The following is a 25,168-nucleotide window of genomic DNA, read 5'->3' as shown; positions in this document are numbered from 1 at the left end:
GGTGGAAAGGGTTGGGAAGGAACAGAGAGCCCCAGATCACAAACTACTGGGGTGGTATCCTGCAATAGATGCATATCCTTCTTGCATGGGAAGGACTCTGCTTCTGATGCCAAAGGCTGTGAGTTCAGTCCCCTCTAGCAGCATTTTGCTTTTTGCTTGGGAAAGGCTGAGCTCCTACCATTTAGTGGAGTGGTGGTGGCTTTTTAAGCCAGTGAAACAGTCTGCAGTATTGATTAGCAACATAAGTACATGATGTAATTTTGCCCCAACCATTTTAATCCATATTTTCTATGAGTGCTATCACTGGAGCTACTGATCCCTTTGAACACACATCCGAGTGAATTCCTCCTACTCACAGGGAACCAGCACCGCAACTACATGTGGCCTGGGTTCCCCTCTTTCCACATAGCAATTCTCAAAACTTTTTTCCATTCCCATTTCTGGGTCCCTGTGAAGACTTGACTTCTATTTTGGAAACCATTGCTCATGGGAGAAGAAAGATCATGGGATGATCTGCAGCCCCACAGCAGAAAAGGCAGCAAATCCCTTCAGTAGAACCTCTATCCTTGGTTAGGCCATTAACTGCCTGTTGATGCAGCCTGCAAACTTTGAAACAAGAGATCTTTTTCTCCTTTCCTGTCTTTAATGTTAAAGGTCTGTAGGACTCTTCATGTCACTCGTTTTTGTGAAATGCTCCTGTATTTTTACAATGACAGCCAGGACAAATACACTAAAGTTAACGGAAGGGACAAACAACATTTCCTCTCTCAAGCTCATTACTGATTTGTGGGCAAAACTCAGAAAAAAATATTAAAAATGTTAATAACATTGCACATAATATAGAACTTTTGGCAACTATCAGAATGTCTAGGTGAGAAAAACTTAGGATACAAATGGAGTAAGACAAACCAGCAAGCACAGAATTTGCAAAGCTGCAGACCTAAATTTAGGTTTCAACTTCCACCTTGATAACAAATTAAAATACTTAATTTTCTCTTAAACACATGCAAATGGCATTGAATCACATGACAGCACCTTTGAAAAATCATAGATATGGAAAATCATAGATCTGGAAAATCGTAGATATGGAAATGACCATGATCTCATTGCTAGCCATTAGCAAATTAACTCAGTGAGATACATTACTCCAGGGGCATTATATCAGCTGCCTACGCTTACAGGTGGTTTACTGAAGTGTTGAAGATGAAATCTGGTCTATAACTTTAGGCATTTGAGTGTGTAAATTCCCGTTTTGCCCTCTATGTCAGGGAATCATTGTTGCTCAAAGACAAAGAGAAAAGAAAAGATTGGACCTGACCTTGCTCGCCCTACCCAGAAGACATCACCAATGCATTTATCACCCTCCAGTCTCCAGATCAAAACAGGGATGTGGCTCCAAAGTGGCACCAGCCCAAATAGGAGCTCCCTCTTCCAGCTGGAGCAGACTCAGAGTGGGACGGGTGGGAGGGAAGGGAAGACCACGCTCTCACCTGTTGGTGAAGACTTTGCTGTAGTTGAACACCTGGATCTCCAGGATCTCATTCCCGTCAATATTGCTGGCAACCGGCCAGCGGAAGATCTGCAGAGAAAGGATAGGATGGAGATGTTAGGCTTGTTTAAGTTTCTGGAGAGTCGCTGCAGACTGAGCTGAGAGGTCCATAGAAAAATGCTAACTATCCCTCTGCCCACTGACAGTGAGACACGTTCCAGCCCCTATATATATGTGTGTGTGTGTGTGTGTGTGTGTGTTTGTGTGTGTGTTTATATATACACATACACATATATATATATCTCTTTCATTTTGGGAGATTTTTTTTCCCTCCCCAAGCCAAGAAATCAGTCTGTCAGCCTAAATCACTGGAACTTCATCCAGTTTTCCCAGTCATGGATCTCTTGTGACCTCCCGAAGCTGAGCAAACTCTTGATCAAGCTGCTCTCAGTGCATCGCAGGAAGGCAGCAGCGCTGAGTGACTCAGAGCCAGAGGGAGTGGGAACGCAACTCCCCAGATGCTGATGCAGCAGGGTAGATCCCTAAAGTCAGTTAAAGGCGTGACAGGATTGCATTCAAAGTCTTGAAAGGAAAGTGTTTATCAAGCAACTTTACAGGAAGAAATTTGCGACTCTTCAGAAATACGCCAACATTTGTCTTGTAAGCTAATCTTTTCCCCTTTACTTTCTTTACAGTGAGTCAAGGAAACAAATGAAAAAAAAATACTGAAATATAAAAGAAAAAAACTAGAAATGGACCCGCAATAGTGATGTCATTTTGCTTGTCACAAGGAATGGGAACAAGGGCCCTGTACCCAGCAAAGCTGCTGTATACCATGTTTGCAGAACAGTTAGGGTGCTTCTCGGTAAACCTAGGTGGGATGGGGTGGCAGATAGACTGCAGAGAATATCCCAGTGAGGACACTTCTTGGGGCATCCCACAAGCATCTGCTTGCAGCCCAGTGCTAGTCAATAGCTCTATCAATGTGTCACTGTCAGCGGTCAGAAGATTAGAAGGGATCTCCCAGATATATCAGCCCAATGCTGCTGTGACAAGCAGCTACAACATATGATCAAACCCTGCAAATAAGGCCCTTACTCTCCCATAAATGCTCCAGGGATATGAAACCAGAGGAATAAGCTGGCAGAGCATCCGACAGCAGGGTCTCAGCCTGTCCACACTAAGCCTGGGGAAGACGCCAACTCCATCGAGCAGGGCAGACTGCCTGGAGCACATGGTACTAATGCTCTCCAGCCTGTCCCTGCTCAGAGGAGGGCTCTGATTGCAGGCAACTTCACAGGGGAATTTGTTGCAAGGGACACACAACGGACATTTGCAAGGGGATGACCGCCACCCTGATGTCCTCTCTGGTGGTCCTCACACCAGTGAAATTCCTGGCACACCAGGCCAGGCACTTCCTCCTGATTCACCTTCCCTACCACCACCTCCGTCCTCTTTTTATAGTTGCATTTACTTTAACTTCTCCACCGCGGGGGTGAAGCCAGTATGTAATTTAGGCTTTCCTCATACAACAGGTACATTGTTCTCTGCTTGTTTCCTCCCACTTCTTTGATGCTCAATAAGCCAGTACTAGCTAGGTTGATAAACAGCACAGTTATGCAGGCAGTAATCCCAAGATTCATTCAGTGGATGCCTGTTCCCTCCTCCTGTCACCACTCCTGAGAAGTTGTCATATCCCGACTGTCCAGTGGGTGCAGGTGGACAGCCAAAGCACACAGTGCCTGGACAAGGGAGTAGATGGTTCAGTACCAGGTGCTCTTTCCCCCAACAAGCTCTTTTCCACCATGACCCTCAGAGACCCTGCAGTGAAGAGGACAGAGCCCACCATGCATGATCACAGCAGGAGCCCATCGACATCCACAGTCTTCTAGATGTTAAACTGGTCCCATCTATTATTTGCAGTTTCATCCAGACAGAGGACTTCCCATCTTACTTTGCACCAGCAGGTGACGTTTCCAGGGTCTGCCCCAGAAGTGGCTGAAGAGATCAATAGGTGGATTTCAGGGTTAAGCCTTTTCAAGGGCCAAACTCTTAATTTTTAATGATAATAACAATTTACTATTTGATAAGCTGATTTTCTAGGATCAGGACTTCTGATTGCTTCTGACACAGAGAGAAAAGGCCCAAGCGCAAGGAACATGATTTCTGCCTGGATCCTCTTGGCCCTTCCTGATGCTCTGTCTGTGCATCCTCATCATGTCAATATAGCCTCAACTTTACTCTGTATCCTCAGCCCTTGGCTACTACAGGACAGACCCTGCTGTCTCTAGAGAAGAATAAACCGCAGTCCAAGCACAGGTGCTTTTCCACTCCCACACATCTGACTCAGGAGCAAGACTTTAAAGGAAGTCCTGAGGCTCTTCATGAAACCCCAGCTGAGCTCAAGTCCTGAACACAGCTAGGACCTTCAGTCTCACTGGGGGAAAAGTGGCCTAGGTTTCTAGCCTGGCTCTGGCAACAAGCTGGGATTCAGGAGCGGTTGTCCTGGAAGTTGGGGTAGCTGGTTCAAAGGAAACATCACCAGTAGGAGGTGACTCTGGTGCATTTCTGTCTGACCTTTTAAGGAGTCACCAGGAAGTCTCCCTTGAAAATATAATCCTCTACTTATCCATAGACCAAATCTGGGGGAGGAACCAGAATGAGTGCATATCCCTGCCTCCGTCGCAAATGAATTTGGGGAAGTCTCTGTTCCCCGTTTCTTGGGCTATACATGCAGAGGACAGAGGCTATCCCTTGCTCTGTGTGCACGTACAAAACCAAGCACAGTGAAGTCCTGGTCTGCAATTAGGTCTTCTCCAGTAAGCCGATCCCAGGCCTCAGGTGTGGCTACCAGGGTAAGGTGCGGATATAAAGGTAGGCACCCCCTTCTCTGTTAATGGTTTGTCAGGAAGCAAAATAGCAAATAAGGTCACTTGGAAAGTGCAGTGGCCCAGAAAGACTCCCAAGTTCCCCACAGAACTGCCTTTCTGAGAGCTTTCTGCTTCAGGAAGCCTGTTCAGGGGTGTTGATGCTGCAGCCCATACACAGCCAGAGAGCAAATGCTGAAGCAATGCATACCCGAGAGAGCGCCTGCTTCTGCAGTACGGGATGGCAGGAGGTTGGGCACAGCAGGGGACCAGAAAGGGAAACGTGATGCAGAGGAGCAAGCTCCAATCTGCCGTGCTCCGAGACAGCGATGTATTATCCTGGGAACATTTCTGCATTGCTATTTCCCCTTAATTATTTTTGGTCTGGGGCACACACGTGCCTCCCTGTGTGCCCTCGCTGCTGTTGGAGGAGGTCTCCAGCCCTGGGAAGAGTAGCGGCATTGCCTAGCCAGCTTTCCAGCTCCAGAAAGAGACCGTCTCCAGAGAGGATCACATTTGCGGAGCCTCTAATGCAATTTGCTTAAGGCACTTAAGAGTTTTGGCTAAAATCTTGGCAAATGCAATATAGGGAATCATTTTCTGCTGTCAGAAATAAACCATTCCTGGGGTGCAACTAGGATTCTTGGGGTTGGACCTCAGAAAAGGACTCTGAGATCTGAATTCTGCTGCAGATCCCCTGGATTTGGCTAAATCATTTAGGATAGAATCCACACGAAATGCCCTCAGTTTTGTGGTTCAAAGAAAGGGGCAGGATTCCTCCACCCTGACTTAGACGCCTAGAGGTTGCTTACTTAAATCAAATCCAGTTTGTCTGGGCTCTCTGTCATCAGAGAAACTTTTAGCACTTGCAGCGTACAAACCAAGTCATGACTCACGCTTTGGGGGCCCACACTCTTTCTGGACAGAGTCTATCTAGCCAAGCCTATATGCCTTAAATCTAACCGCCTAACGAACTGGTTTGTGGTACCCCACCCTGTTTCCCGTTCATTTCACAGATCCATTTTTCCATGCTTCTAGCGGTGAACCCCGCAGCACTTACTCTACTCGTTGCTCTCCCTTCGGCTGCTGTGCGCATCTCTTGACTGTTGTTTGGTTTTGAGCTCTTTGGAGATGTGGATATGGGATCTTGAGAGTCTGGGCCATGTCTAGCACATCGTGGGAGTAAGTCTGACAATAACGAGTGAACCTGACTGCATCAAGGAGGCTGCAAAATAGGAGACTGATGGAAATGAAAGTCTCTGTGCTTATCTCTGAGTTACAATCACCGCAGCCACAGCAGCTCTAGCAGCAAAAAAAAACAACTCAAAGGAACGAGTTTATAGCTGATTTTTTTTTTCCCTAAGATAGACTTTTTAAGCCTGGAAAGGATTATTAGAGTCACACAGCCTGGCCTCTTATATAACCCAGGCCACGGGTTTTCATGTTTCACTCAGAGGCTTCTAAAATACAGATGCCTTGTGGCTGAATCAGAGTGTGTTTTGTGAAGGGAGAGGAAAAAAAAAAGAAGATATCCCAGAATGCAAGCAACAATTAATTATGCTTCCAGATAAGTAGCTTCCACAGATGATTATCTTCGGTGGTAAACATTTGCACCACATTTCTACTTTAAATTCATCAGCTTCAGCAATCTGGCCTCGGCTCTTGTTCAACCTTTGCCCACCAAATTAAGCAGTTACCAAAACTCTTTCATTTAGCCTTTTAGCAGCTCCCTCTGATTTCAACCCTTGCTGCCTCTGGAGATGCATCGAGGGAACTACCCTCACGCTGAAGCCACAGTCTGCCAAGGCAGCGTTGTTTGCAACTAATCAGAACTGCATTTTTCCCAAAAGAGCCAAAATAATCCGAGTGTGGAGCTGCATCCTTCTCCTAAGGGAAATGTGTGTCTTTGGTGCAGGTCAGAGTAACACGGTGTGAGAACATTTCTGCAACCTGCTCTGTCTCGCTCTGTGCGTTGCTTCAGACTGGACCCGCAGCGTGCAACGAGGTGCAAGGCTCGGGGCAAAGCAATGCCCTAAGCCCAGACCACAAGTGTCCAGAAGGGAGACCCGAGATGGGCTTTGGGCTAAAAGCACGTAGCGCCGGCTCTCCCAGAGAGCACATTTTCTCATTGCAAGTTCATGTCGCTGCTGCCAAGTCGGCTGCAGGTCACCCAAGGACCTGCGCTGCATTCACGCATCCTCGTCCCTTTGCAAACAGATTTTCTTTGCCTTAACGTCTCTGCAGAGCGCTGCCCTCCATGCAAGTGACCAAAGAGGGTAAATGTTTGGAGCTGAAGTTTTCTCGGTTAATTTATAACAGGCCCTGAGGGACCACTTTCCTTCCTCAATTCGAAGCGCCTGCACTGAAGCAAAACACTGTGTGGCATTTAATGCAGCCTGAGAAGCTAACACAAGCCAGCATGCCTGTACCTGTAGAGCAATCCAGCAGCAGAAGCATACATTAACTCTCAAGCTTGCATTCAACTGCTTTCCCCTAAGCCACTAAAATCCACCTGCAATAGTAACTGTGATACACCCCCAAATCTAAAAGCGCTCCCTAAATTTGACATGCACTAAGGTTCCTTCTCCGTCCTTTTCAATGCAGCCCCTCCTGTGAGAGCCTGACCTTTGCATGAGGCTGCATTAAATGGCTGCTTTTCTCTGTATATCCATAATAATCCATTATCCATAATAATGCCAGAGGACTCCAGGGACAGGGAAGCAGGGGATAGCTCAGAGGCAGGCTGGAAGGCTGCTGCTAGAAAGCGTCTTGTGTCTGTTTAAAAGCTGGCAATGGCCATTCTGCTTCCGCAAGAGYAATGGATTTAGATAGTCGGGTGAAAGCCACAGACTTTAAATTTATCCAGTGCAAACAGGCAGTCTTGATGGCCCACAGCATCACCAAATCATGGTGAATGACACTGGAAGGGCCTCTGGAAGCACATGGTGACCGTCCCCTTCTCCCCTTCTGCACTTCAGCAGGGCGCTGAGCACTGACGCAGCTCACATCTCCGCGCACAACAGCAAAGCAGGGCCAGTTTCTGCTTCCCATGAGCTACAGCAACCCAGAAGTGCCCCGCGCACTGGGAGGGGTAAAACAGAAACCTGGAAGCTGTATTTGCACCAGCCATCCCAGTTTAACCCACCACCAGGACTCACCAAACAACAGCATAAAATAGACACAAGTGGGAGCCTGGCAGGGATGTAAACCCTCCTGCTTCAGGACACACACCAGCTTCTAACTACCGATGTCAGGAGGAAAATATCCCTGAAGGACAGCTATCCCAGAGGTTTCCATCAGTGCCAGTCCAGCTGTGTGCCAGATGGGGCAGGGGGAAGGAGAGGGCTGCACAGCTGGAGCAGCATCACATAGATCCAAAGTGCATGCAAAGCAGTGCTGGTGCTAGCAGAGATGGAAAGAGAGATAGAAGCAGAGAGCTGAATGGAGCTGATCTGACCCTGCTTAATAACTACCAGGTTCCCGGGGGAATGAAGCTTTGCACGACTAAAGACCACTTCCATTCCCCTGCCCAACATGATCTTGCTATTCCTTATTTTCCCTGTTCTGTCCAGCTGCAGCAAGACTGTCTCTGAGCCATCGCAGGCTGGCAGTGGTGCAAAGCTGCCAGCATTACATGCCCTGCCCTTCTCAGTCGAGCCCAAAAGTTCATCCAGAAAGCAGTGAGCGGCTCTCCTCCCTCCCTCCTTGGCGTATCTGAAATGCCATGTAAACTTCATGGTAATTTAAACAGAGGAAGAAGGGATAGTCCTTGGAGAGGAGAAAAGCAAACAGTTCCCCCTCTCGATTCCATCACGTTTAATTTCTTCTGCAGCGAGGGAGCTGCAAATTAACAACTTGCAGCCGCTGATCGACTCAAGGCCTGACCTCAGGGAGCAGGGACCTCCCGCTGCCGAAACACCAGGCGAGGACATTCGCTAGCCCATCGGAGGGGACTGCCCGGCGGCAGGCTCTGCCCAGGCTCAGGCGGCGGGTGCCCTCGCTGCGGACCGCTGCAGCTGCATTTCTGAAAGCACCAGTGCAGGGGACGCGGTGCAGCAGGGACGGCTTTGCAGTCAGAGCAGCCTCCAGGCTGCTCTTGCCTGTTGCACCAGTCCCTGGGTGGGACACGCAGGGAACCGTCCACGCACCAGGAGTCCCCCCAAAGGTAGCGAATGCCAAGGCTGGCCTCTTCCTAGCGCCAAGGCTGTTTGCAAACACGTCTCCTCTGAGCCCGCAGCAGGGAACAGGCAGGGATGGCTCCGGGGAGCAGCAGGAGCAGAGGAAGGGCAGGAGGCGAGCAAGTGCAAGGTGCACCCCAAAATGCTGGGATCCCCTGCTGCAGCCCACAGCAGAGCCCTCCCTCCCGTCCAACTGCCTTCAACCCTGCTTGCCCCCTCCAGCCCATTTCGGGCTGCGACTCAGCACCATGCTGACCACCTCTGGGATGCTCTCCCTGCTTCCCAGGAGCACATCCATCACCATGGCATTGCTCGGTGCTGGGTCCGCTCCCGACAGCTCCCTTCCTTTCATTACCTTTCTTCCTTCCCTTGCTGGCTGGTTATTTATTCTCCTTGCTGGTTTTATTGTTAAAAGCCGTATTAAAAGTCCTGTGGAAAGCTAAGCAATTGATGCTGGCTGGGTCAATTTATCAGTTTTATTAACGAAGAAAAAAAAAAAGATAGAAACACAGAAATGCCGTTGCAGAATGCAGAAGCCAGACACTTCCCAGCGACGCTGTTTTTAAGAGAACTGGGAAAGGGCATCTTTGGCAAGCGATGTCTCCCCTTTTACAGCTGCTGGGTTTTTTTGCAGCACCTAGGAGCCTTTGCTGGACACACGTCCTGACACCACCCCTCTCCCATGGCTTTCCAAGATACACAGGTGTCTTTCCAAGATGTCACGGCTACTGGTCATGGGAAGAATCACTACGTGGCCACATTTAAGATTACATAAGACATAGCCATGGACTTAACTGGCTAAGTCCAGCACCGTTACTAGACTTTTCTTTTCCTTCAGCAATAGCTTCCTCCTGTGGTTGTGGGAGAGCGGCAGGACAAAGCCCTCCGAAAAGGAACCATTTGGGATGCAAACAGGACACAATACAACTGTTCCTGACTACATAAAATAGAGCCAAAGAGCTGCATCTATCCTCAGGAGTAGCCAGCAGCTTATCTTCCCCAAGCTCTGGAGAAGCACAGGTTTTGCATAATTCATTAAGCAATGAATAAAAATAATTGCAAAAAAAAAAAAAAGAAAAGAAAAAAAGATGAAACCAAATAAATAGAAATCATTGGGGCAACCCAAATTCAGCCTGCTAGCAGGTTCTCATGAATGTTAAGTAGTGGCAGGGAAGGCTGATGTCCTTGTTAACTCCGTCAAAAAAGCTTCTGGCTTCACGTGAACGTAATAATTTTCTGCTTGTCCCTAGCCCTGAGACAAGGCAGGGAGCATCCTCTTCATCCTCACCCTACTTCATGTCCCCTCCCAGAGCCAGTTTGGTTGCAAAAGCCTTCCCCAGACATTGGATAAGAAAATCCCCCATCCAACCCCCCCCCCAATCCCAGCACAAGGTCATCATTTTGCCCCATCGAGGGGAAAGCAGGGGGAAATGGGGTGATTTCTGAGGCTTCTGGTTCGTATAGGATCGGTGCTCCAAGGAGCCACCTGAGCACCCTGAGAGCGCGCAGATAATTGAAGAGTAATGTGAAATATTACCCCACCTCTCTCACCTGGCTGACATTAAACTCGTTGCAATATTCTGGGAGAACGAGAAAGTTAAAGAAGGACTAAAACTGCGAGTGTCTCTGATAATGCATCGGGCTTTGCAGAGGGGAAGTGCAAGCCAGGTGGGTTTGCTGGAGGACAGGCAGACCCTCCCATTTGTCTTTAACTTTCCTAAATCATGCAGTGCCCCAAAGCTGACGCCATAGGCAGTGCTCAGTATTTCTCCGGCGTGCAGCTGGGGCTGCGGTGCAGGATCCCATCTCTCCAGAGCCCCTGTGGCTGGCAGCCCGCCTTGCTGCGGTCCAGCACCACCACCCCTAACCTGCCCTAACCTGCATCTCTCCTGCCCCAAGAGGTGAGAAACTCGCCCCATTTGCATCTGAGCTGAAACTCTTGTCTCCTGCGCACCCAGGCAACTCACCCTGCTGGCAGCCCAGCTGCTGAATCACCCTCCAACCTTTTCATCGCTAACAGGATGCAGTTGGCATCACAGGTGGTCCCCTTTGCCTAGCAGTTAATGGCAAAATAATCATAGAGGCTGGGTCATGGAGCAATCCTATCTCCATGAGTGAGCTGACACCCCTGGATACTGCTCCGGTGAGAGGACACTGCCCATCTGGAAGAGAGAGCATCATTTTTTTGCACCACGAATATTGCAGCCCGTATGCACCCATCACTTCACTGCATGGGGGAACACGTGGGGCTGAGCCTCATACCGGGCACGGCGCCTTTCTCCTCGTGGTGCTCCCCGCAGGTCCCGTCCCTGGCTCAATATCCGAGATGTTGCATAAATCTCCYGTGCTTTAAATCTTACACAACCGTCTTCCCCTTGCAGCTCTGGCTGCAGAGTAAGGGCCGGGAAGGCTGCTAGGCGCAAGCCGTCCGTGCCACACATTGGTCGCTCCCTTCGGCTTCCCCAGCAGCAAGGATTCGCCAGCTCCCTGCCAGGATGTTGCTAATTGCTACGCTTGGACGTGGACATATGCAGAGGACGGGCATGCCCCTTCTGCCTATCCCTTGAGGTTACTTGCCAAGCATAGTGACTGCTGCCAATAAAACCTGCCAGCTGGACTTGTCGTCAATGGCACGATGATTTGCCATGTGTGCATACAACCCAAACAGAAATATCTGCTTTCCCAGACAGTCCTGTCAGCTAATTACTACAGGCAATGCAAGACACGTTTACTACTTCGTGACAGATTTCTTGTCACTCCAGTGTCCACACCTSTATCACGGCCATTGCATCAGAGAGTCCTTCAGTGACACAAGATAATGAGAGATTTAATAGAAAAGGAGGAAACAGGGCTGCACCTCTCTAGCATTTTTTCTGGTGTGGCTTGTGCTCTGCACTGCATGGTAAGAAGGATGCACCTAAGCAAGCATCCAGCCTGTTCCTCCTGAAGACAGCTCCATCCAGCCCCAATTATCAGCTGTGCGCTAGCAGGGACCTCCGTTCAGCTTCTCCGCGTGTGGCAGCGTTACACTGTCGGTATTACTGCTCTTATAGAGCTCTGAGCAACTTACAGAGCAGGGCAAACAGCATCATCCCCATTTCAACGTATGCAGAAGCCAAGGCCCATTTGGTCTAATCTTGCAGATTTGGCTGAATTCACAGCCGGTCACCAGCAGAGCTGGAAAGGTGAACCCAGGAATGTAGGTTTGCCTTTCCCTCCAAATTGCAGTAATGTAGAGCTCATTGATAGTTCCCTGTATTTTTTCCTGCCCAGAGAAAATGTGTTTTCAATATTGCTCACTGTGTGCTATCAGAACTCAACAAACTATTTTGTTTTGGGCCGGTTGGACAGTATCATGGTATGGATGCTAAAGCAGAAGCTGCGTGTCTGACGTAGCATTAGGCACATGTTTAAGCAACTGAACGGTGCATGGAGCAGCTATGCCCATCCAGGGTGATCAGTTAGACCCTGTGCAGAGAAACCAGTTCTTTTAGGATGGGAGTCACATCCGTCCCCATCATTAGAGTAGGAACCACGGGATACATCTGCAGTAGGTACATGATGCGCCACTTGCTGTGCTGGGATCCTGGGGTGACTTGCTGAGATAGAGCTGGTGGGCACTGAGAGTTAGGCAGGATGAAATCCTCTCCTCCCACCTCTACTCTCCCCATAACAAGTTCAGCTCCTCAGGAGGACTACAAGTCCCCTGATGCATCACACTGCTGTAACGTGAGTTGCTGTGACAGCTCACCTGGAGGGAGACATATCAGGACACCATGAGAGATGTTTTCCAGAACATTTTTTCATGAACAAAATGTCATTATTCATCTCTGAGGTCAGCTCAGGACCCCTTTGAAGAATTCTGGTGAAATTTAGGAGTGTGTTATCTAGGATGAAGTATCATCTGGCTGATTTTTCTCACTGGCGGCTTTGTTCTTCCTCCTTGGTCTGCCAAAAGCTTTGTGGACTCTTTCAAGTTGAAGGGGAACAAGAGGAACTCCTTGTCAGGCGGCCCCATGGCTTTGTCCCCATGTCACCTCCAGGAAAGCAGGAGCACAGGCGTCTCAGCCTGCCAAATCAATGCCACGGCAGTGCTGCAGAGACACGGCTGAGCCATAATAACAGCCAGGGGACTGAAAAGGAGCTGAATATGTCTGGATTGGCCTGGTGACAGCTTAAGCGAGGAAAGGAGAAACAAGCTAATGTGCAGACATAATGTGAAAGATGATGCCAACCTCAGAGACAGAAGAGGATTTCCAAAGGATACGAGCCTAACTGAGGGGATAGTTTTTCAGGGCATGAGCACACAAGAGACTTAAGAATGTGCTTAATTTAAAAGCCAGTGGGATTATTCACACTTTTGGCAAGTCCCAAGCCCTGGAGTAAGTGGCATGCAGGGACCGCATCCACGCTGCACACCAGCTGTGCGCTCCGAAGCAATCTCTGTCTGCACTAGATGTTGGCCTTCGTCCCAGGCGCAAAGCAACCTCTTAATCATGTTGAAGTTTCCTCTTGGATGGAGCCAAGTGGTTCGTGGAGCAAATCAGGGTATTTGCAAGGTGGACAAGCAGGGACATGGGGGAAGCCTAACTGCTGCTGATGCATCACTCATCACCCAGCACAAGGAGACAAGAAGAGCCCAAAGCTTGGTGCAGGCACACAAGGTTGCTCCAGATCAACTTGTCTCACTTTGCTGCRATTCACTGCGTAGATACTACCAGGCTGATTTTAACCAGGTTTGCAGCGAGGCACTCGCGCTGGGAACTGTTACAAGCATGACAGATATGGGAACAGTGTGAGACTCACCCCCACACATGCGGCAAGAGGCACTAGACAAAAATACGATGCACWCTATAGAGTCCTAGTATACACCTACAGTTCAAGGCTTTCTTACAACTGTTCTCCTTTAAGCTCTACAGCCTCTGTCTTCACGATGTGCATCTGTTTCCATCCTCTTCTGCACATGGCCTGGGACCACGAGTGGCTCAGAGCTTGGTTGGGATGCTCCCAGATCGTTGTACAGCACCAAGCGTTCAGAGCAACGCGCATCTGGTGTCCCATGACAGCAACAAGCCTGAAACTGCGAGCTGAACGGGTGCTTCTCCTGCCTCCAGCCCTTCAGCACAGGGCAGGGAAGGATCTCTGTGCTGAAATCGCAGGGAGTTTTGAGATAGAAGCAGCTCTATCAGTGCGAATCTCTGTCATTATTATTCAAGTCAATTATTATAATATCAAATTACCCTGTGCACATCTATGGAAATTGGCATCCCATTAACACGAGCAGCTTCCCCACAGCTGACTCTGCTTCATAGGAGAGTGGTTGGAGAACCTCCTCCAGTTAACGTCCTTGCTGTGCATCCTTAATCCCACGCAACCCCGGAGGCAGTGGAGGGGGAGTCCACCCTGACGTGCCCTTGCTCTCCTGGGTTTCCCCTTCCCTTTATCCTCCCTGGCAATTTAGGGGAGTGCAAGAAGATTAAGATCTTCCCCTAAAACTTGGGGCAAGGGCTATCCCTAATGGCAGAGCGTGTTATCTCATGGTTGGACCTGATCTCTAGACTGGGTCGAAAGGGTCTCTGGACAGGCGCCCATCTCCATCTGTAATTTGAAGGTCAGTCCKTTACCTGGGTTAGCAGCAGGGCTCAGAAACCACGGACCAACTCTGCAAACCCAGCCCCAGAGAAGAGGGGTTTGCTCCAGACTGGTCTGGCACAGCTCCACTGCTGTTTATCATCCAGTCTCCCCAGCCAGGGTGGGAATGGGGCTTGGACCACACCGTGCTGGAGCACCAAGAGGGGCCAGAGGAGCTGAGTATGCTTCTAGCTGCACAAGATGGGAACGCCATGGGATTTATCACCCCACAAACATAACCCCCACCTGGAACCAGGATGAAAGCTTATTTTCTTAAGGTGGAAAAGCTTTAGAAAGTGATAAAGAGTTTRAAGATCTCAATATTCCCCACAGCCTCCTGCATTCTCCAGCCCCTGGGAGCGGGTTAACTTCTCTGAGCAACACAAAACAATCAAAGGAAACATTCATTCTCTTTTGAATACGTATTCCCATTTTGAATGTGACTTCTTAGCAGCATCTCTATTCCCTGCTTGTGTGGGTGACCTTATTTCAATCTTCTCAGAATATTTGCAAGATAACTGCTGAAGACAAAGCTGCATTTCAAAACCACACAGAATCTGGGTTTCAATTCCTTCTTCTCTTCCTYTGCAAGCCCAAAGCTGAGAGCTAAAAGCCCATACATCTTCCCATTTGCACCAAAAGACAGTCAAAAGCAAACAAACTGGCTTGYTACCTGGTGTGATTTGAGGAATGCAGAAGGGGTCGGGGAGGGGGGAGTCTGTCAGGCTGTTTGCGAATAAATGAAGAAYGGGGAATTTGTGACAAGGGCCTGAACTCAGGAGTTCTTCCCGTTTATGCAAGGAAGAGGAGAGCCACAAGTCCAGCAGTATTTGCCCAGTGGCTACAAGCAATTTTTTTCCTGAAACTTCAGTGCAAACAACATGGATATATATATATWTTTTTAATTAATCATTTCCCAAATGCACCAGCCCTGTTTGTGCTGGGACACAATAACGCTGTGGCGGRGGGGAAAGGCAGACATAAACCTAAGTCAAGCTGCTGGGATCACGGCAGGATTTTATCCCGTGGGGAACAGGGGGGGCTGTAGATCCTGATTAGCTCAGCTGTTTCCATGTCGGAGGCATCCCACAGCCTCAGCCTCAGCCAGGTCACTGCCCTTATGGTCCCCCCCACAAGAGACCTGTTTGGCACCTGCATGGGGAAACCCTGGAGCAGAAAACAGAGATACCAACRCACTGAGATTTGAGCTCTTCGTCTATAACTACTTTTTCCTCTGTCCCTGATAGTAGCTGTTTTTGCCATGGGAATCCCTCCCCTCTCCAGGCACCAGAGCGAACAGCAAAACCAGCTCAGCGTCTCTGCCCAGCGTCGCTCCAACAGCTTGGTGGTGGTACYATGGCACTGTAATAAGAGGAGACCTACCCTGAGGAGGGTGTTAAAACCTGAGGATGGACATGCCCGGAAAGGAGGTCACCGGAAAACAAACTGTCAGTCCAGGACAGACCACGAGAAAAAGACATCTTCTCTTACCTCATCAAACCTGGCCTCATCCTCACAGTTTTCAAGCACTCGGGTGTAGAAGGAGAGCCCTGGAGAYRGSAGAGGAGAARAAGGCTGGTTAGACCAAGGYGAGAAGGCARCATGCACATGCATGCACGTGATYGCGTGTGTGCAAGCAGGYRYRTGGGMAGAGGGGACACACGGCACGCCAGCAGGTGAATCCAGCTTCACTAAAGGCAGAAATTCGAGAGCAGGTTTTTGCCTCATTCGTCGTGGGTGCGAAATAAGATGAACTGAGGCAATTTAGTTCTGCACGGGAGAACCCACACTGGCACTAAACACATTAACCTGCTTTAAGAACTAATTGAAAAGGATTTTCCRGAGTGCCCCTAGTCGGTGTGCTCAAGCCTTGCCAYRAGTATTGCAGAGCAGATGAAAYACAGCAAGCCCCTGGATCTGGATCRCAGCAGCTTCTGCRGGGGCTTTTACGCTGGTCTAAGGTGGACACTTCAAACTTAGGGATACTTGGATGCAAATCTGCACCCCTCAGAGTGTGCTCAAAGCCTGAGGATTTGATTTAGGACTGCCTGCCCCAGCAAAATTGCCMCCGCTCCTGCACAGAGCAGGAGGTATGTACATCTGAGTCTGATTGCACGGACACAGCCAACCTGCTTGCCTTGCTTGCAGTGCCCCTGGGGACCTCTCCTGCCCCAAAGTCCCACCAGCCTGATCTACCAGGCACTTCCCAACCAGGGAACAGATAGGTGGATGAAAAACCACCTTCAAGGGTTCACATTGCAGGTAGTCCATGGCCTCTTCCTCACCACGTGAGCCCAGCACACGGCTGTAGACATGACCATTGCGTGATCAGCAGCTGGACGCTCATGGTAGAGCTTGCTCAGAGGGGGTAGGTGTCAGAGGCTACATGCAGTCTAGTTAACAAAAATGCATGGACTCTGGGCTGTCCATGTCCAGAGAGAAATTCTCCCTTCCCAGCTAGGACACATCCGACAAACCCAAACCAGGTGCCCTGTCCTGGGCTAACCCTGCCCAGGGAAGGGTTGGGGCCAGGTGCATTGGCCTGGGTTATACCACAGTCCCAGAGACACGCTCCTTGTGGGGAGCCAGGCCAGATTTCAAAAGCTCATCATCATCTGGGAGAGGGGACAAGACGAGAGGAGGAACAGCCAGATGTTGCTGCAGTGGAGCRGAACCCCTTGGAGAAGAGAGGCAAGTGTTTTTAATAGTTATTCAAGTAGCTCTGTTTTCCCAAGGATCCCCAGATCGAAAGCTGTCTTGTGCTTTTGGCTGCTCTCRGTAGGATAATCCTTTTCTCTCCCCCCTGCCCTGAGTCAATATCTCTAGTTAATATCCACTTCATAACACTGCAGAAGGAAAAGTTATAAAAATGCTAATATCCAGACACTGAATCAAAATGAAGCCTCTCGTTCCAGAAAGTCTCCTGGGTTACTAAAAACATCTCTGTTTCCAGCAGGGACAGCCTGTGCATGGGGGAATATGGTTTGGGCCCAGAATTACAGACGACCTCCAAAGTGGATGTCAGGGTACCCCATACTACTGTGGGGTCAACGTTTCCCTTTTTTGTTTTGTTTTGTTTATAAATCAAGGGTTGAGATGTTCTGATGACATGCATCTTTCGCAGGTAATGCCCCATCCCTGCAGCTCATCCCTTCCCAATTTAATTGCTACACAAGGGCAATGGAAAGCCAGAAGATCATTTTTTTCAGGTGCTGGCAGACGGTCTGCTGTCTGTAGCAGCAGAGCAAAACACCCGACTTGTGCAAAGGAAACCCAGAACACACCCTGTGCATCCCAAACCACCTTTGCGGGTCCACGCTGTGAACCATTTCATGGACAGGGGAACCGGGCAGGGGCTGGGACCCGCTCCTCTGTTGGGATGCAGCCACCAGGGCTGCACACCTCCCCGCTAACGCACACAGCACCTGGCACCGTATCCAACAGCCAGCACCGACCAAGCTTTTGCCTTCGCACCAGGGGTTCAAATGTGCAGCTGAAGCTGCAGAGATGCAGCAAGATACGAGACCAAACTAAAGAGGAGACATGCACAGGTCAGAAGAGGTGAATCAGTTTTACGTGAACATGTAAGAAGCTGTAGCTTGGAAAGGATACTCCGGAGGGGACAGTCCTCTGCTGTCTGACTTATTTCTCCTGAGAAYGTGTGTTTCAACAAGTGACCACAGTGGGAACCCCCAACCCCATGTTCTTGTAGTCTAGCTGAGTATAACGGTAACTGCTTTATCAAATAATATCATTATCCACTGGTGTCCAGTGGTGCCCGGGGGTGGTGGTCTCTGCGGATGATCTCTCTCATTTACAGGCAGCTAATCCAGAGAGGAAGCCTTGCCAAGGAGCTCTTTTATAACTCCGTCCATGATCGATTAGCTGACAAACAGTCTAATTACACCAGGGCTGTTCAGGTCCCCTTCTCCTGCAAACGCAATTGTGCTGATCTGAGAGTGAAAACCCTGCTACAGGCAAGACCAGCCCCCAGGGCAGGGGCAAGCTCTCGATGCTCTTGCATTAGGCTGACTGCTACGGTGTTGAACCACTGCGTGCACCAGCCCCGTCTGCAGCACAGAGGTGTCTAGTTCGGGAGGAAAGATGTCCTGTTGTCATAAGGCATCTCGGTCTCAGGGGGTTGTAGCGAGGCTCACTGCAGGGGCAGCTGGGACAGGCATTTGCAGGGTGTTATGTGCTTTTATCCCATGCAAAACTTGTGCAAACTCGGTCCCCGCTGGAGGACAGCCGTGCGTCCTTATGCTGGCTGGGAGGTGGCAGGGAGCAGGCACAAACCTAACTGGGCAAGCTAAAGAAAATTCACGGATTTGCACCATCAGATCTTCCCATTCCCTTCATGCCTGTTTGTTCTCCCACCCTGGGCGTTCTTCTGGTCTTCCTGCTGAAGCCAGCCTGAAAAGCAGCTCTTTGCAGAAAATCCTGAATTCACTCATAGGTGAGTTAAACTTGCAGAGCAAAGAGGTGGAGAGCTGGCAAGTTGCAATGGCAACTGATTTGGGGCTTTTGAGGCCCGTTTCAGCCAGCCTGCAGCATGCACAGGGCAGCTACTGGGGAGTGACCGATGCTTTACAAGTCACGGAAATTAAAAAAATACCCCAAATCTCCTAGGAATAATTAAGAGGGTCACAAAGGCAAGTGAACCTGTAGGTTAACACCCCCACCCCCCATTTCCCCAGGGTAAGACTGGCCCCAGCACCGTATCCCCTGGAAGTTTGGCGAGTCAAGCAGCCTGTGCCATCATGGGAGATTGGTCCCTGTTATTTAGGGGTGGGATCAAATTTTGGCCACTCTGATGCGGTAGGGAAAGAGCCCTTGTCACCAGTCCACTTCCAGATTAGGAGCCGGAAAGCTTGAYAAGTCTTCCTGGCTTCTGCCATGGGTTCAGTGGGAAATGGTGAGCAAGAACCTACTCCTATCTGTGCCTCAGTTCATACAGGCTCACAGGAATACAGGGATCCCTGGAAGAAGAAGAACAGTGTCATTTTATACTCAGCCTACACTTCAGTCAATCTCAGGCCTGTACTCCTAAATGAGTCTTTTCTCAGGAACAACCATTTTATAAGAGTTGTGATTTATTAATCTCCTACTTGAGCTGAAGTCAAGCAGCATTTCAGAGCACTGCCCCCTGCAAAAATGCACACTGAAGCCTGTCACTCTGGAGTCACTTTCTTTAACTTTGTGCAATAATAGATCCTCTCAGCTGAATGAGCAAACACCCACTTGGAAAGCTCTGCTCCAGACTCCCAGGCTGTGATGCTGGCGGGCAGGGAGGAGGGAAAGGAGAACGACTGGCTGGCAGCACGGCTAGCTAAGAGAACAGCACTTTCTGCAGTGCTCACTGGGCTGCAATAACCCTAGGAGAACCAGAATAATCATGAATGTCAGCACAACACTTCTTGTGCAGATTTTGGAGTCCTCAGCAAAACCTGCAAGTTGGCGCRGTCTGCATTCGGGGATAGCAGCTTTGCTCCACAGCACACTGCATTCCTTGCTGGGGTGGAAAGGGGAGACCTTCTGGGTGGGATGCGGAGGRTGGTTTAGACAACTGGACATACAAGAGGCAGCAGAAATGAGCAGCAACTTGACGGGCTGGTGGAGGTCATCTTGCTTCAGCTGAAGCATGAAGTGTCTGGTCTAAACAAGTCCAAAGCTCCCTCTAGAGTCAATGGAGAAAGACTGGGACGGCAAAGCCTTGCCCAAGCCACAAAGATGCTAAACACCAGTGAAAATGCTGCCCCATCCATGCACCAAGCACCCACAGCACCACTAGGACATTTCACACCTACCCCCAGCACAAGACTCAGGGGGGGGAAAAGATCCCATTCCCAGCATCCCAGGATGTGGTTAGGCACCATCTAGTACAACAGTGTCATGCCCACACTCTAAAATCCCAAATCATGCCCCCAGAAATGCCTGTTTCTTCCATGAATTTCAAAGGGATCCCAGGGTAGYCACCTCAGATGGAGGCATCTCCCTGGGAGCAGGAGGAGGGAAGTTCCAGCTCCTGCAGGGTTGGGGCAGGGTTTGCTGGCCAAAGTCTACCTGTGCCAGGCCTGACTGTCCCAGGTTGGGCAGGCAAGGGCTAGTGCTCAATCCTGGCAGAGACGTATGTTGGGACCAGACACTCCACACCTCTGAGACCCATCACTGAGACATGCAGAGTCCAGCCCAGTGGCCTGGGGCACCTGGTCTGGCTCCTCCAAAGCAAATAGCCATGTGTCATGAACCAGTCCTCAGCAGTACCAACTCGGACCTGCTAACGCATGTTCAGCCATGGGAGTCGCATCCACGAGGCACCTCCATGTCAGGAAGCATACAAGCCCACCCAAGCCCTCAATGCTATCAACCCTTCCAGTTTGAAGGATGTAGTGATCTCTAAATATTGACTACCAGGCCAACTTGCCAAAAAAGCCATGTTATTGCAGGTTCCCACCCCGCGCAGCAACATCTGCTTCCAAACCATGGACTCAAGCTGATGTCCTTGATCCTACCTTATTATAGCTTACGAAAACTGCTGAAATCAATGGGGTTTCAGAGAGAGCGCTTTCCCATAAAGCTTGCACTGCTTCTCCATCCTGGTGTGATATTCTGTTCCTTACCTCCAGGACAGGGTGATGCAGCCACATGCAAGGTCCCATCCTGGATTCACACAACTCATGTCATGTTACCTGACACCCCGGTCTCAGCCCTATCCCACAGCCCAGAAGGATGATGTTTTGTATCCAAAAACTATCCAAAGGATCTGCCCCTGGATTTCCCTCTCTGCAAAGCAGAAGCAGAGTGCTCTCCACCACCACCCCTGCTTTTGGGACCGTATGTAAATAGGCTTTGGAGCTGGATGTGCTAAATATTAACATGGCGCTTTAAATTGCTGCTCCATTTACAAGCAATGCTTTCTGTGATTTCTCTCCCTCAGTCCCTTTGCAGTTTGGTTTGAAATACATCACCCTGCTAGTGGGATCAGCTGGATTTTACTGTCACAGCAACACAAAGAAAATGCACCAGAGCTGTGGAGCATCCCGGGGTCTGCAGACAGCCCACGGCCGGGCTGGTTATTGGGCTTTGCTGGGCTTGTTTCTCCCATCACTCATGAGCTTGAATTGCTGTCACACACACACACACACACAGAGGGCGGCACGAAAAGGGAACGAGACCAAAATCTCAGGGTTCAGCCCTGCTGGGTCTGATCACCAGGAGCAGCTGCTCTAGGTGGACTGAACTTGTGGAGGAGAAGGGCATTAGGACTCCCAGTCATGACAGCATCTTGCCTGCCCAGAAGAGGCAGGGGAAGAGGTGTCCCTGACTGCATGTGGTGGTGATACCCTCTACATTCACAGCACGAGATAAATCCCAGAGGCTGCTTGAACAGACTCCCAGGAAAAAAACAAATTTCCTGCCCCTGCCCCAGCTGTCCTYGAAGATATCACCAAATTCCTTTCTGGCAAGGAAATGTCCATGAGGAGCCCAACTCCTCACTGCTCAGAACTGGGGCAAGGAAGCGCAGCTGTAAAGTTTAGCAAAGTCCTGTCTGGAGCTAGCACTGCCTGGCGTGACAGTGTGGGATGATTGAACTGGGGATGGGGACACGGGGATCCTGGAGAAATGCCTGGAACCGCATGCRGGGTTTGACAAGGGAATTTGCAGGAGCATTAGAGGTTGGATGAAACAGTGGGGAGATAATATTGCAGGCAGGGGCATCTCCAAGGAAGGACTGGGGGGGTCCCAGTGGAGCCATGTGACAGACAGCGGGGAAAGGCTGCACACCGGAGCAAGACAGATGGGCAGGATGGGGTGGGAGAAGCTTGCACCTGCTTCCACTCTCTGAGACGCTATCTGGCCAGGAAAGGCAGAGCTAACCCTGCTGTAGCATCCTGCCAGGTCCTCATCACCCCTCACCCCCCGCAGGCTTGTGCCACTTCCCAGGCATCCAGCTGCATCCCAAGATGTCGCACAGCAYGGCTACAAGCCTCAGCAGTCCGACAGGGCCAAGGGAGCATCTCTCAGCCTGGGTGTAATTTTCCATCCAGTTCTCCTAGGCCAGCAGTGACAACAGTAACTGATCCGTGGTACTGAGCAGCCAAAGAGCAAAGAGCCAAAGGGCAGGGGCACCGAGGCAGATCTTCCTGCTCTAAAGCCACGGTGCTACGCCACAAATGGCAGGAGACTCTCCAGGGGTGCTAAGCGATGCAGGGTGGTGGGGTGAACCTGCAGACCTCCAGAGACGGGTGGTGTTGCCCATTAGCCAGGACCTTGTGGTCTCTGGTAGCAGCTCTTACGCGAGGATGGCAAGGCAGCGAGCAAAAACGGGGAGATTGCGTGATGAGCCCACAGCCACGCAGAGTTGGGACTGGAGACCCAGGTCTGCCCTAGGTTCACCTGGAAAACCTGCCATGGCCTTTGGCCCTCCTGCAGATCCACCCTCACTACTGGCCAGGGAAGCGGTGGGGTTTCTCGGGGGAGTTGTCTAGGGCTAGGAGCACTCMAGCCTTCAGTGTCAGMTGGGGCAGCACCTGTTGCTGATGAGGTTATTTTAACTGCACCTGTGGTGATGCTGGGAWGCWGGAGCAGRTAAGTGGGGAGGGGASAATTGTGTCCTTTTAATAACATTAAAGCAGTTCAGCTGGGGGAGCAGACAAGGTTGTTTCAAGCAGTGCTCGGTGGTCTGGCTCTACGGTGGTGAAAATATTTGTTCTCCTTCTCTCCCGTGCTGCCTCTGTATGGAGAAGGGATTGCTATTCCTGACTCCCAGCCCCATGAGCTGTCAAGCCATCCCACATACTCCTCTGCCTGCTGGCGGGCTCCGGCACACAAAGTGCCATCAGAGCCGTCGCCGCACTGCGAGCTCTCCATGCTCGGCTACATCTGCGGGGAGCCTGTCCCAAGCCTCCACGGGCTGTGGAGGGTTCACCGGGTGCTGAGGATGCACCCTAGAGAGTTTATGCTCCTTTTGCAGCTTCTCCCGGATGGCTCCGGAGCTAGCAAAGACCAGAGCAGAAAAGAACAAAGCTGCAGCAGGCTTAGATAAAAATCCACACGCGCTCTGGGTCCCTGCTCAGGCAAATTTCATCTCCTGGCCCCTGGAGAGACACTTTTGTGGTAGGACGGCTTCACCACCCAAGTTTCAGCCCCTGACCCTCCTGCAGGGCTCTCCCGGCACATGGTCCCAGCCCTGCTCCCTCCAACCGGGGCACAGTCCAGCAGCTGGGAGGGTTTTGTCACGCTGGGACTTTGTTGACTTTTTCCTGGACAAATCCCTCTTCCCAGGGGCTGCCTGTGGCAGGTAACACGGGGGCCACAGTGTCCCCGGCCGGGCGCTGGGAGGCAGAGGGACCCCAGGGGAGCAGCCCGGGCAGGGGGCTCACGCTCGCTCCCCCTCCGGGGAAGGGCGGGCAGCCCGCAGAGTCAGCCGCCGCGCCGCAGGTTCGCGTCCCGCCTCCCCCCCGCAGCCCCGCGAAGAGCCCCGGCCATCCCCGCCGCGTCGCGGAGCTCCGCAGCGGCGGTGGGGAAACTGAGGCAGGGGCCAGCGGGGCGCCCCGAGCCCCGCGCTCCCGGGGCAGCCCCCCGTCCCGTGTCCGTCTGCCCATCCGTCCGTCCGTCCCCCGCAACCCGGTACCTCGGAAAGCCGCTTTGGCGATCCGGTCGGCTTTGCCGCGGAGGCCGGAGACGGTGCGGAGCCGCAGCTGCAGGGCCATGGTGCGGTGCGGAGCAGGGATGCGGTGCGCGGAGCCGCGGTGCCTGCGGAGCCGGGATGCGGTGCGCGGAGCCGGGATGCGCGGAGCCGCGGTGCCTGCGCGGCCGGGCGCGGAGCCGGGATGCGCGGAGCCGCGGTGCCTGCGCGGCCGGGCGCGGAGCCGGGATGCGGTGCGCGGAGCTGCGGGGCGGTGCGCGGGTTCCCCCCTCCACGGCCCCGCTCAATTATTCACCAGCGGCTCCTCCGCGCCCGGCCCGGCTCCGCGCACCGCCCCCGGCCGCAGCCTCGGCGCCGCCCGCCTCCCCCCCCCCCCCCCACCTCCGCCGCCGTCCTGGCCCCGCTGGGAAGGAGGGTGGTTTGGGAAGGAGCGGGGGGGGGCTGCAGGAGACCCCTCTCCACACGGTTGCAAGGGGGGGGCCCAGTGGAGAAACTGAGGCAGGGGTTCCCCCTCATGCGCCACACACGTACAGGGAGATCCCGGTCCAGGTGCTCAGTCCCCCCCTCTTCCACAGACCCACTGAAGTCTTAAAGTGTCCCCCAAGGTGTGCTGCTAGCTGGAGCCTCTGGGACAAGATTTCTGCCCCCCCCACACTCCCCCAAGCCCCCAGGGGGAGAGATGCAGGAGGGCGTCTGGGACACCTGAGTGCAGACCCCACCACTTGGGATCATCAGGAGTGAGGTGACGGTGGGTAACCAAGGAGAGAGGTTCTGCTAGCTCCTGTCCATCCTCAGCAGGGCAATGCCACCCCCGGGGGTGAGCACCAAGCCTGGGCAGGGTCAGGGCAACCCCTGCCCCCTCCCCACACAAGCTGGGGGGTGGCCTGAGCCAAGTCCCAGGCCCTCTCCGGTCAACGTGGAGCCTTCTGCCCAGTCCAGGGGCTGGGAGCACTCCCCACCCCATGGGGCTGCCAAGGACCCCCTCTTTTGGGGCTGTCCCCTCTTTTGAGGACTCTGCTAACAGCATCTCCTGGTGTCATCAGCAAGAGACGAGCAGGTAGTTGTCCACCCCCCTCTAGTACCAACCAGAGGGGGAGGAAGGAAGAGTTAAGACCACCACCATGCACCACCCATTGCTATGGGTTACCGGATCGTGGTCCTTCAGCTGGTCCATTAACAGATTTGGGTTAAAGGAAGGGATACGTCTTGCTGGAGCATTGCTGCATGCGGAAAGGGACCTGGAAATACAGACAGCACATCAACGCACTGCACGGCTATTTGATCCCAGCTTGGAAGAGCTGTTTCTCAAATGCCAGCGGTTGCCTCGCTTGGCTGTGCAGTTTATCTGAGCTGT

At 51.6% G+C, this 25,168-nt stretch overlaps 1 protein-coding gene across 1 annotated transcript in view; it reads right to left on the bottom strand.

Moving 5' to 3' along the window:
• The window catches only part of OTOF (otoferlin), a gene marked incomplete at its 3' end in the record, with an annotated part of 98,449 nt that extends 74,571 nt beyond the window's left edge, over positions 1-23,878 (bottom strand). Inside the window, exons 1-3 of the mRNA XM_026055363.1 lie at positions 23,800-23,878; positions 15,657-15,715; positions 1,491-1,579 (exon numbers count right to left, since the gene is read on the bottom strand). Of these exons, the coding sequence (XP_025911148.1) occupies positions 1,491-1,579; positions 15,657-15,715; positions 23,800-23,878 (227 nt within the window). The remainder of the gene's footprint in view (positions 1-1,490; positions 1,580-15,656; positions 15,716-23,799) is intronic.
• Between the last annotated feature and the right edge of the window lie 1,290 nt (positions 23,879-25,168).

The sequence above is a fragment of the Apteryx rowi genome, unplaced genomic scaffold (assembly GCF_003343035.1).
Source record: "Apteryx rowi isolate R43461 unplaced genomic scaffold, aptRow1 scaffold_991, whole genome shotgun sequence".
NCBI lineage: Eukaryota > Metazoa > Chordata > Aves > Apterygiformes > Apterygidae > Apteryx > Apteryx rowi.
The sequence above is the reverse complement of the archived record's forward strand: the minus strand, read 5'-3'. Positions and strand labels throughout refer to the sequence as shown.